Source organism: Hemicordylus capensis, chromosome 1 (assembly GCF_027244095.1).
Source record: "Hemicordylus capensis ecotype Gifberg chromosome 1, rHemCap1.1.pri, whole genome shotgun sequence".
NCBI classification, from domain to species: domain Eukaryota; kingdom Metazoa; phylum Chordata; class Lepidosauria; order Squamata; family Cordylidae; genus Hemicordylus; species Hemicordylus capensis.
In genome coordinates this window covers 139,752,735-139,765,686 of record NC_069657.1, presented here as the reverse complement: position 1 = coordinate 139,765,686, position 12,952 = coordinate 139,752,735, and the positions used below count along the sequence as shown (strand labels likewise).

At 44.4% G+C, this 12,952-nt stretch overlaps 1 protein-coding gene across 7 annotated transcripts in view; it reads left to right on the top strand.

The window, feature by feature from the left end:
* Window positions 1–12,952, top strand: part of MYRF (myelin regulatory factor) — a 167,581-nt gene that overhangs the window by 108,041 nt on the left and 46,588 nt on the right. For all 7 annotated transcript variants that reach the window (XM_053283499.1, XM_053283502.1, XM_053283500.1 and 4 more), the window contains exons 8-11: window positions 8,515–8,710; window positions 9,630–9,706; window positions 10,313–10,423; window positions 12,142–12,232. In XM_053283499.1, the coding sequence (XP_053139474.1) occupies window positions 8,515–8,710; window positions 9,630–9,706; window positions 10,313–10,423; window positions 12,142–12,232 (475 nt within the window). The remainder of the gene's footprint in view (window positions 1–8,514; window positions 8,711–9,629; window positions 9,707–10,312; window positions 10,424–12,141; window positions 12,233–12,952) is intronic.

The following is a 12,952-nucleotide window of genomic DNA, read 5'->3' as shown; positions in this document are numbered from 1 at the left end:
ATGAGGCAAGGCTACAACACCTGGGGCTTTTTAGTTTAGAAAAAAGATGACTGCAGGAAGATATGATAGAGGTTTATAAAATCATGCATGGAGTGGAGAAAGTAGATAGAGAGAAATTCTTCTCCCACTCACATAACACTAGAACCAGGGATCATCCCATGAAATTGATTGCCAGGAAATCTAGGACTAACAAATGGAAGTATTTTTTCACACAACATATAATCAATTTGTGGAATTCTCTGCCACAAGATGTGGTGACAGCCAACCCTTCTTAAAACCTGGAAGGCTTTAAGAAGGGTTTGGATAACTTCATGGAGGAGAGGTCTATCAACGGCTACTAGTCAGAGGGCTATAGGCCACCTCCAGCCTCAAAGGCAGGATGCCTCTGAGTACCAGTTGCAGGGGAGTAACAGCAGGAGGGAGGGCATGCCCTCAACAACTGCTGTAGGCTTCCAGTGGCATCTGGTGGGCCACTGTGTGAAACAGGATGCTGGACTAGATGGGCCTTAGACCTGATCCAGCAGGGCTGTTCTTATGTTCTTATGATGTCCTATTATGCATTGTGTTGAATTAGACATCTGGTTGGGGCAAGAGCATGGGACTTGGATAAGGAGCCACTCTATGTCTCTCACACTATCAAGTCAGATCCCTCTCGGTGTGTGAATACAAGCATTCTGGCTATTTGCACTCAGTGGTGTGCTGAGAAATGGAGTTCTGAGGATGGAGTCTCTTTGCTGAGAGGATTTGCTGTGAATTCTTTTCCCCCTGTTTTTCTTTTTTGGGGTGGGGAGTCCTTTTGGTTCTGCAAAGTTGGTGCTGCAAACACAGCTTTGGTTAGCTTTCAACATAGTCATCTTCCTGGAATGTTTCATGGGCTTGTTCCAGCTGTCTAGGTGGAGTGCATTTGGCAATATCCACAGTGAAGTGAAATATTTGCAAAGTAGCCATCTTCATGGCAGTTAACTTGGTGAATCTCTCTTCAACAAAAATCATGTTATGCCTTTGCAAGCAATAGCTTAATGTGCTTGAATCTCCCGTCCTTCTCATTACTCTTGTGTGATGTTTGCAGAAGAAAACATTCAAAACTGCACATGTAAAGTTGAATTTTGCACATTAAATTTTGCTGTTAAGAGCCCAAGTGGAGAAAGCTAAGTTTTAAAATACCCACACCACAGGATTTTACTGCACACATGCACATACACACTCTCACACATACATACATACAAAAAGCTAGCTTTTCCTCACTCAAAACATTTCCCAGAATTCATGTTCAACAAATCTGAGAGAAATTTGTAAAATGTTTAATATACAAGACTTTCTGTTTTGACACACATTCTGGGACATGCATCTTTAAGTGGTACTATGCCATGGTGATTGCAATATGTATGTCCATCCTCCTCTTCTAAAAAGAGCTGGGATTTGCATTGGAGCAAACCTTTTTCCATAGCCTTGGCTTAGAAATAAAGTGGAATATGATATATGAGATGCCTCCATTATCTGTGTAGAAATGACACTGCTGTCTTGTCATAAGACTAGACATCTTTTTCGTCTCTCAAAATATACTTGAGCACGTCATGTCATCTTAGCGAGAGAACAAGCAACATGGCTCATTGAGTTTCTGGGGATCACTAGCCTGCTGGCCTTATCTCTTGCTTTTATTTGCTACTGTTCTACTCCCCCTCATTTCTGCCCCACCTCTCCTGGAATTGCTCTGCTTCCTGTCCCAATATATGTTGACCGTTAGTACTTAATTTACAAAGAGGTGTGGGCCTTTCTTTGACAAGATTGCAGTCCTTGATTCATGTGGGATGGACTGAGCAGTTTGTAAAGGAGCAGAGGGTCTAGTATGAAAGTGGCATGATAAAATGGTGGGTACCATTAATGCTGTCTCAAGGCACTTGAAGAAATTGTCCTGGTCAAAAGCGGCTGAGGGATGTGTTGCTGGGATTTATCAGTTCAAAGGACCAGTATGTCTAATTGGTGATATACTTACTTTCACCCTCTTCTACAACCATATAGTATCAAGTATACTGAACTGTTAGAAGATGGTTTCAAACACCCGTGCTAGTTACTCACGGTCTGGTCACTTTTAGACTTAGTGCACTCTACATGAGGCTGCCCTCGAAAAATACTTCAAAACTTTATCTTGGTTGAAATGCAGCTACCCACCTCTTTAGTAGCACTGGCTTCTTGGGAGTACATTTCCCAAGTGTTCAATCTACATTGGCTGCCTACTTGTTTTTGGGCCCAACTCAAGGTGCTGGACTTACCCATAAAGTCTGAAACCACCTAGGATCCGAGCACCTGAAGGACTGTTTTCTACTATATGTGTCCTCTGGTCATCATCTTAGACTCTGCTTTGGATGCCTTTGCTGTCTGAGATACGAGGAGTTTCCAGAGACTGGTGCCTGGAGTGCTCGTCTCATGGGGGACTCCTGCAATGCACCTCACTGTGCTGGGTGGTGCATTGTGGGATTCATGGAGGCCGGGACAATGAGTCCTGGCCTCGGATCAATCCGTCCTGCTCCGCACTGCATGGAGAAGGGCTGATCGTGAGGGAGTGCGCTTGGCGTTTCCACCAAGTAACAAATGATTGTCTGGGGGGAAGGCAAAGTTTGGCAAGCCTTCCGCCCACCTGCCTGTCAGCCTGCCCAGTAGGTCGTGTGAATGGCTCCTTTGTTTTAAAACAGATCAGCTTGATCCTTAGATCTCATGCTTTTTCTTTTTCTTTTACATGCTCTGATTATTTTGTTTCAGGAGGCTGCATGTTTGAGTGCATGTTTGAGTTAAGCACTGGAGGAGTGCCTAACCCACACTCACCCTGGTAATTTACCACTCCTGTTGCTTTCCTCCTGTGAGATTCAAGATGCATGTTGACAAGGGTATTTACTCACCTTGAATCCCATGTGGAGAAAAGGCATGGTGCTGGGACGAATTCTGAGCAGAAAAACAGGTGGCTGTGCAATGGGTTAAGCATCCCGTCCTGTCCTTTTGCTTCTCTGCTCAACCTTGTATTTGCATGCAACATGCACTTTGCCTTTCATTGTCTCCTTAAGACACTGGTTGATTTTTACAGATAGGATTGGAATTGACTGATATTAGACCTATCAGCAAAGTGATCTGTTGGCTGTTTTAAGTACAGAATATGCATTCTTCATAGTGGGTCTAGATACTGATATACTACTCCCACCCCCAAAATGCTGTTTCTGCAAATATCCATCCATACTGGAGTGATCCAGAGGACACTTTCAGGCTCTTGCTTTGGGCTGCCTTTTATTCAGTAGAATTTGGAGCTGTTTGGAGAATAAATTCTAGGTGGGAGGTAGGCATTGCAAGGCATTCAATAAGCTCTGTGGAGAGCTCTGACGGAACCAGCGTGGTGTAGTGGTTAGAGTGCTGGACTAGGACTGGGGAGACCTGAGTTCAAATCCCCATTCAGCCATGATACTAGCGGGGTGACTCTGGGCCAGTCACTTCTCTCTCAGCCTAACCTACTTCACAGGGTTGTTGTGAGGAGAAACTCAAGTATGTAGTACACCGCTCTAGGCTCCTTGGAGGAAAAGCAGGATATAAATGTAATAATAATTATAATAATTAATAGGGCACTGGATGGTTTGTATTCCTTTGAGCAGAGGCACTGACATTTTTCCTAGGAGGTGGGATGGGGGATTTTTCCCTTGTTTTTAGATGTGCATTGGTCAGCTATATTCTTGAATGGCTGCTAATTAGAACATATGTGAAGGTCTCTTGTTTACTTTGACTCATAAGAACAGCCCTGCTGGATCAGGCCCATGGCCAATCTAGTCCAGCATCCTGTTTCACACAGTGGCCCACCAGATGTCCCTGAGAAGCCCACAGGCAAAAAGTGAGGAATGCCCCCTCTCCTGCTGTTGCTCACTGCAACTGGTACTTAGAGGCATCTTGCCTTTGAGGCTGGAGGTGGCCTATAGCCATCAGACTAGTAGCCATCAATAGGCCTGTTCTCCATGAATTTGTCTAAGCCCCTTTTACAGCCATCCAAGCTAGTGGCCATTACTTCATCCCATGGCAGAGGATTTCATAAATTAATTGTGCACTGCATGAAAAAGTACTTCCTTTTGTTGGTCCTCCTCCCTTTCCTGTAGTTAGACTGAAATAACCTCAGTGGCACACACAAGCCACAGCCCCACTAGCTGGGCCGGATGGCATAAGGGGCTAAAGGCTGAGCAGGGAAGAGTCCATGCCTGCGGTTTGGGTGGTGGAGGGGAAACATTTGACAGTGCAGCGGGAAGTTGTGTGGGAAGAAATATATATGGCAAAATAAAGCACCAGAAATGCTAAGAAAAGGGGTGAGAGGGGGAGAGAAATTCCTCTCATACTTTCTGTCTAAGGTAGCTTGCTCTGTGACCACCATCTGGTTTTTGTTCAGGGCACATCTCTGGCAGCTCAGGGTCCCCCTGTTGCTATGAGGAAGAACTAAATGGCTCTTTACAGAGCCTGCCAGGTTCGCTCAACCAAGGGTGCTGACAGCACACAGAGTTAATCCAGTTGCCTCTGGCATGTCCGAGGTGGACTGTCAACGTGCACAGGGCCAGCCTTCAGTCTTTTGGAGCCCAAGGCAAAATACTGGGCTCCTATTCTTGTCATGCCTGTACTCACAGCCCTGCTGCGCTGAATCGTGAAACCCCTGGCTCTGGTAGACTCTTAATCTACCCCACTTGTCCCCGTAGCTTGTTGGACCTTCACTTGTCTTCCATCACCACCCATCCCTTCCACCACCACCCACTCCAGCTTTCCTATTGCCATGCCAGCCAGTCTGATGGTCTTAGGTTTAATTCTTCTTCTTGACGCCTTTCTCAGGCCTATGGGGTTAAAAATTGCCAACATATACCTTACAGCTATAAGATGCTGGAAATGGAACCCCTCCAAAAAATTAAAAACCCATAACAAATGAAGTTGGCTATGCTGGAAGCCTTTAGTTGCTACAGTTATAAACATGTGTTGGTAAATGGTAGATAAATGATATAGGTTTTGAAATAAAGGTCGATAAGTGATATAAAGGTTGATAAATGATATAAAGGTTGATAAATGATATAAATATGTGTTGATAAATGGTTATTGATAAATTATCAACAAATGTGTTGATAAATGTTGAATTTATAGTAGGAAGTTGCAGGCCTTCAGACGTGCCTTTGCTGACTGACTTGATCATTTTAACTCATTCAGGCAAGGGGCATCCGAATCTGGGGTCAGCGAAGTGGCTGAGAATGGAAGAAATTGGTTTGTTTTGTTTGCTTGTTTTTCCTCCAAAGCCCTTCTTTCTTTTTGCAAGTACTCGGAATATAATTTGACCAGGCAAGACCATGGAATTTGCTTTCCATCCTTTGACTTCAGCAGAACCCCTCAGGTTGCTCTTTCTGTGCACGTGTGTGTCAGTCTGTGAGGCAGGCAGCATCCCTTGGAGGGGCCTACCCACGGAGGCAGCCAGGCAGCTCAGGAGGTGGGAGAAGAGGGGACTTGCTGAGGAGGCCACATAGTTTAACGGTTTCCATGACGACTAGTCCATTAAGGAGGCATAGATTAAACCCCCCCAGCTGCTACATATGTTGCTTTAAAAAAAAATATCATGAACTCTTGTATCCTGAAGACATAGTAATATACGGGAAGGGTGGGATGGAAGTTGTAAGAAGCAATTGCAGGTATCTCTGATTTAAAACTAGGGTTGCATACCTGCCAACATGTCCCTATTTTCCAAAATTGGAAGAAAATAGGGACATGGTGGGTATGGTGTTGTGGCAATCTAGGATGAGTCCAGTCCTGTTCTGAAGCCAAGATGAATAATGAGAATTGCTTCAGTGACATGTTTTAGAAAATCTAGCTCAGGTGAAGACTTCAGGTCCTTCCCAGGACTGATCTGCAACTCAGGATAGTTCACCAGATCAACGAAGCAATGTCAGGCTAATCTATGGTTGAGTGGCAGATTGTCAGGGGAAACCAAACTCCTCAGGGCAGTGTTGGTGACTTCATACTGAACACTTTTTCCTCTGGGACAAGCATTGCTTCTTGCCTCAGTAGCTAGGGAGAACAATATTAACTGATGGTAATGAGTTTTCAGATGAGATGAGGCTGTCTGCCTCTTCATAGTTATTAAATATCACTGTGGAATGCACTGAAGGCAATGCATTCCACAGAAAGTAAGATGGCACATCTGGGTCTAGATAAAATCTGTTCCTTGACATGATCCCACTGTATTCACACCACTGGGATACGCGCCTGTGCAGAAGCCCGTTCAAGAACATTCCAAAGCGTGTGGTGCTCCTGACTCCACCCACGGCACACATGCGTCTGTCAGAACGGTGGGTGGAGTGCTGCTCTACTCGGTTCCTTTCCGACCACCAGCCAGTACTGATACCTCGGAAGATTCTTCTGCTTGGCTGGGGTTCGCCGCCTTAGCCATTCAGATAAGTGAGAGAGAAATTGTATTATTGTAGATCTTCTTGAGATAGAATATCGTTGTTTTCTTGTTTGTCAGACAGTTTTCATGAGAGACAGAAAGAAAAATATGTTTGAGGTGCAAAAATTTAACACCACTTTCCCCTCTTCAGAATGGCATTCCTTGTGTCTTCTCTGTCTAGAACAGGCCTGCTCAACTTAGGCCCCCCAGCTGTTTTTGGACTACAGCTCCCATAATTCCCAGACACAGTGGCCAATAGCCAAGTGGCCAACATCTGCAGGAGGGCCAAAGTTGAGCAGCCCTGGTCTAGAAGAACACTAATACAGAAAATTGTAAAATTTGTCACAAGTTTTCTAAGCAAACGCAAAAAAAAAAAAAAGACTTTTGAAGTCAAAAGACACCCTTTATAATTTGGTGCTAAAACCTCAACTCTCAATGTCAAGTTCATTGGCCACTCTGGTATCGAATCCGACCGCTCCTTTGACATTGAAGACAGTGACTCCATCTGCATAGTCCTCTAAAGATTTGGCAAAGTTGACACCAACCCCTACTCGGAATGACCCAAGTCCAAAACCCAGTTGCCCTTCGACACTGATGCCAGCGTTGAAGGGAAAAGTGCCAAAGCCCTCTCCCCCAATTTCGAAAGAGGTCAAACCAGGAAAGGCTATATCTGATCTGAAACTGCATGCCAACTCTTCATCCACCGCTTCACTGTCTACCACCTCCAAGAAAACAAAGTTGGACTCAACATCAAAGCCCTTGATGTCGGAAAAATCCTCGACATTGAAACAGCCACCACCGGGGAAATCTTCGAAGTCCAAGCACCTGAAACCTCGCTGTCAACATCGACGCCCTCGCTACCGAAGGAAGTACTGATATCCAGTAAGTTGATGTTGGGAAACGTGCTGTCGTCTTCGGTACCAAAATTTATGATACTGAAGCTGAAAATTGTGCCTAAAAAAGAGACACAGCATGAAGGGATGCTGACTCTAGACTCCCTAATGACGAGCCAAGTGTTAAACTGAGAAGATCTGGAGTGCACACTCATATAGTCCTATGCACCCTACTTCATCACAATGGCACCACCAAGGTGGAGGCAACTGTGCCTATCAAGGCAAGTTATCAGCCTTTTCCTTCAACACTCCATCCATCCTTTGATGGATTTACGTATACTGATCGTTACGCTCATCCTCTACATGTAATGTGTTACACTGACCCCGTAAGGGATGAGGACATCTTTTTATGCCTCCAAGACTTTCATCGTTCCAGAGAGGTGACATATAGAGTCACCTTGGGCACGACATCATTCCATACAACTCAAGCTAAGATGTCGACACAGACTGACCTAGAGTCGCCTCTTGCACCAGCCACTCCGTTGGATCCACCATGTGCAGTGGCACTAATACTTCTACCTATGCAACCTATTTTGCCAGTTGAACCCCAAAGTCCAGCTTCAGTACCCCCAGAAAATACACCGTAAGATCCACCGACATCTGGTGAACCCTCCCCTGTCAATCAAAAATGAGGTTAAAAGGTGGGGAGGGAGAAGACAAGAGACAAAGGGAACCAAGGTCGTACAGCAAGGTCATCCACAGAAGATGGAGGAACAACACTGAGCCTGGTGTTTGACACTGGAACATGTATTATTATTATTATTATTATTATTATTATTATTATTATTATTAATGATGCAATTTCTATACTGCCCTTCCAAAAATGGCTCAGGGTGGTTTACACAGAGAAATAATAAATAAATAAGATGGATCCCTGTCCCCAAAGGGCTTGCAATCTAAAAAGAAACCAGCAACAGTCACTGGAGGTACTGTACTGGGGGTGGATAGGGCCAGTTACTCTCCCCCTGCTAAATAAAGAGAATCACCATTTTAAAAGATGCCTCTTTGCCCAGTTACCAGGTTGAAAATGACAGGAGCAGTCACTTGCACAAATTCTGTTTGTGGGAGGGAGCCTCTATAAGCATATTAAGCTGTCGGCACATAATTCACATTGTAGGTATGTTTCAAAGGCCCATGTGCTCTTTTGCTCAATGCCTGCATTTCTTGTTTGTTCTCTTTTGGTGACAGACCGATGCCCACATACCGGGTGGATGCAGATAAAGGCTTCAACTTCTCTGTGGGTGATGATGCTTTTGTATGCCAGAAAAAGAATCACTTCCAGGTCACAGTCTACATTGGTATGATTGGTGATCCCAAGTATGTCAAGACTCCTGAGGGCCTGAAGCCGCTCGACTGCTTCTACCTGAAGCTACATGGTGTCAAGGCAAGTTTGAATGAGGGAACATGCAGTAAGTGAAGGCAGAGGGGGCAGCCTGGTAGGGGGCTCTGCTGGTGCCAGTGATTGTGTCTGCCAAGGTGTTTGTGAATATGCCAGTGTGAACTGTTGGGGAGCACATGCAGCTGTGCTAGCTAGCGTGAGATCTTGTCATAGCGGCTCAGAATGAATAGAATGATATTACATGGAAGTGGATGTCTCTGTAGGTCTGGGTTTCTGGGTGTCCGCATGAGCATGTCAGCGTGCATGCTATTACGCATGTTCTTAGACAAGAGCATCTCTACATTTGTGCTTGTAGCTGGTGCTCCCAAAAGTGGAGGTTTTGTGATACCAGCCATTAGAAGCCTTTCACTGGTTTCAGAGTTTCTGAAGGCGGATCTCTTCTAATTCCCCTCCCTCCTCTTTTATGAGAGCACCAGATGCCACCAAACTGAATTTAAGCAAATATGGATACAATGAATATTTATATAGGAGTTGTCCTTATGCCTGCAGGTGGTTCGACTTCTAAATTCTGATATATCTACACGAAGAGTAAACATGCTTCTTTCTGGGAGAAATCTGGGATAAAATACATCTTTATTTAATGTAAACTGCATTGAAGGTGCAGTGTATTTCAACAATACCACTTTTGTTGAAAGTGGTATATAAATATAGTGAGTGTTTGTAGAAAAGAACCCATTTGACTTAAGCAGTATATAACATTCTAGCTTCCCTAACCCGTCTCCTTTCTTGCCCGAATTTAGCCCTGTAGAAGAGGAAAGGAAATAGGGTCTGTGTAATGGTGCCATCCTGATGCCATCTCACTTCAGTATGGCAAGATGCAGGGATGGCTCCTTGGGAATAGGTCATGAGGAGGGACAAAATTCTGATGGTCCTCTTTGCAGTGAGTCTGGATCTTTCTTTTTAGCTGGAGGCCTTGAACCAGTCAATCAACATAGAACAGTCACAGTCTGACCGCAGCAAACGGCCCTTTAATCCTGTCATGTGAGTATTGTCCAGACTTCAGTGTGAAAGAGAGAACTAGACAGTATATCTATAAGATTTCTCATGGATATAAGCCTTCTTCTAAAACACACATCTTTGTGTGATCCAGAGAAGTTTTGGCACACGTAAAGGAGGTTTGGGCATGGTAGTTCTTAAACATTAAGCTGAATCCAGAGGTTACTTCTACTGGTGCATTTTTATTATTCAATTTCAATTTCTGTACTGCCTTTCATAAAACACCCCAAGGCAGTTATCTTATCTGGAGAGGGTTGTTGTGCTCTTAGCCTGTGCAGCTTCCTTGTGTAATCTCTATGTGACAATCCTGCATTACCAGCTGAATTCAGAAGTGACTGCACATTAAGCTGAATACATGAGAGTGCTGTAGTAGTATTTCCTTGAAATTGGTAGGATTTACATGGCTAGCTGTGTTCTTAAGTCTCAGTGATTTCACTGGACCTTTGGTGCATTTAGCATTCTCTGCAATGGACTCCTCTGTTTTAATTCTGGTTCCCTTTTCACCAGGAAGCACACAGGTCCCAGATTATTTTGTTGCCCCTGTCAGAATGATGGAGTTGTTCAGTTGCTCTTACGTTTTCCCTTCTTCAGGGTCAATTTGCCTGCAGAGCAGGTTACAAAGGTCACCGTGGGCCGGTTGCACTTCAGTGAGACCACAGCCAATAACATGAGGAAGAAGGGTAAACCTAATCCTGACCAGAGGTAAGGACCAATGCACACTCCTCATTCTTGCCAGTCCAGCAATGAAGTGAACATATACCTTCATGTTGCCATTTTTTCAACCCGAGTGGATTGTGTTGCACTGAACCAGAGATCTTCACATGTCCTTTGGGTAGCTCTATTGCTGTGTGAAGCCTCCTTATCCAAGCTTTCTGTCTTGCATTTAATGCTCTGATCTGAAGACCATGGAAGAGAAGAGGGAAGGGAAGGGAGGCTTGAGGGGTAGGCTCAGAGTAAAGCAAGCTCGTATTAATGATTCATGGCACAGCCTGAAATTATCCATTCACCTAGAACAGAAATAGTCTTTTATGTTCAATGCTCAAGTTGTTAGTATTAACTTGCTAGATTATGGTAGGTGGTATTTGTACTCTGCATGCTGGTTTTTGATGCTGCTTATATGGAACAAAGAGAGCCTTTTGCTCATGCCATTGTTTTCTCAGCAGTTGGGTCTCAAACAGCTTCATCTTTGAGATAAAGGAAATACAGAGACTATAAAATGCATTGTTGAATTTAATACTTTTTATTGAATCTTATTATATGGATTGGAAATTGGCTTTATTTTACTTTGAATTTTTTAATTAATCCTCTTGAATTCCTCAACATGTTGGTGTGGTTTTTATAAAGTGACAGTACTGTACTGAGGAATGTCCTGCTTTCAAGTGTTTAAGTTGCCAAATAGTTTGAGACGCTCAAGGATAGAAGAGAATGACTAAAGCTACAGGTAGACCTTATTATTAATGGGGGTTCCGTTCCTGCCAATATCCATGGATAATGAAACGGTGGATAACGAGACCTTACGTCAATGGTAATTGAGGGGTTAGGTTCCTGGAGAACAAAAAAGGGCAAAAAGTAACAAAACCAGAAAAAAGTGAAATAAAGTGCCGCGTTATGCTCTCCAAGTGTCCAATAGTCCAGCAATTCCCCCCCAAACTCCCAATTCTGCCACTTTTCCACAAAAATTTGTGGGGTGGGGGTTAACAAACCCCACAGATATGTGAATTCCTACTGTCTTTTAAAGCGCATATACTGTGGTCGGGTCTCTGTTGCCCAACCATGGATATGTGAAACTGTGAGTGGCAGGACCCTGTATAACGAGGTTCACATGTACTGCTTAGTCTACCACTTCTGCTGGGCTGAAGGGATTCTCAGTCCTAGGTCTGCTGTCAGGTGGGATGTGCTGGACCTCCAGCTGCAGAGGCTCCTGGCCATATATTCTGAAGGCTTACTCAGCAAGAAATTTGCTCTGCAGGATACTCCAATTTAAACAATTCTCCTTAAACCTCCTTTTGAGATTTTCAAAGCTCACGTGGAAGGTGTTAATTTGAGATACCCACTTCACTTGTGCTTTTCAGTTATGCTGTATGGTTAGTGCCCTTGCCACCCCAAATTGATTTTGTAACGGGTTAATGTTTAGAACCATTAAAATATGTTGAGTTGATGACTCGCCACTCCACAAAGGTTTTTTTTCAAATGTGAAATTTGGTGCTCAGCAGGGTTGCCCAAGGGACTGAAATTCCACCTCTCTTGCCCGCCACCAGATGTTTCCCTTTGTACAATATGTGATGTTGAAAAATGCATTTCTTATTCAGTAGAAAATGTGCCTATTTTTTAAAATGGATATTCTGTGTCAGGCTGCAGTGCGCTGCATAGCGGAAAGCTTGCATGCACCTGGTCTTCACCCTCCTGTGTCTTGTTTCCAGGTACTTCATGTTGGTTGTGGCCCTGCAAGCCCACTCCCAGAACCAGAACTACACCCTGGCTGCCCACATCTCTGAGCGCATCATTGTTCGAGTAAGTCCCCCCTTTTGCTTACAGAACACCTTTCCCCTAACCTTGAGTGCCCCCAGCTCTTGACTTGACTTTCTCGATGTTCCAAACACCCTAAAAGTGGCAGCAAACTGCCTCTGATTTCTCAGCGCTTCTTCCTGTCCTTTTCACACCCAATTTCCTTCCTCCTCACTCCCAAAGTCCATTATGCTTGCCTGGCTTTCTGCACCCTCACTCTTTCCCCCCCTCCCCTCTACACAAAGACGGCTTTTTGCAAACAGCAAGCAAGAACATTCGCATGCTTCAGAGCTTACAGGTTCCTAACAAAGAGACATGGGCAGAGATTAAAGCTTATTCTTGGAGAAGGCTGTGGAACATAAGGCAGCTCCAGTGTCCTCTGCTACAAAGAGAGGAAGGCAGGGCTGCAAGCAGGAATGATGCGGCCTGGTGGTGACCGTGTGCAGGTGTCAGCCCTGCAGCCATCTCAATGATGACACTATTCTAAAGTCCAGAATGCCTTTGTTTAGACGCAGATCAGCATGTAACTATGTTCCACTGACACAAGCCATGGGGCAAGTTGCACAGGTCAGATGCTCATCAGCACGCTGCTGATGTTAAACCAACCCACAGATTGCATTTGTGCAGACACACTTGAAGTTGCTTGGGAAGGGAAAGTTGGGAGCTGATATGGGGGATTTACAAGATTACTAGGTGCAAATATAAGAGAGTGAGGTTATTCCCTGT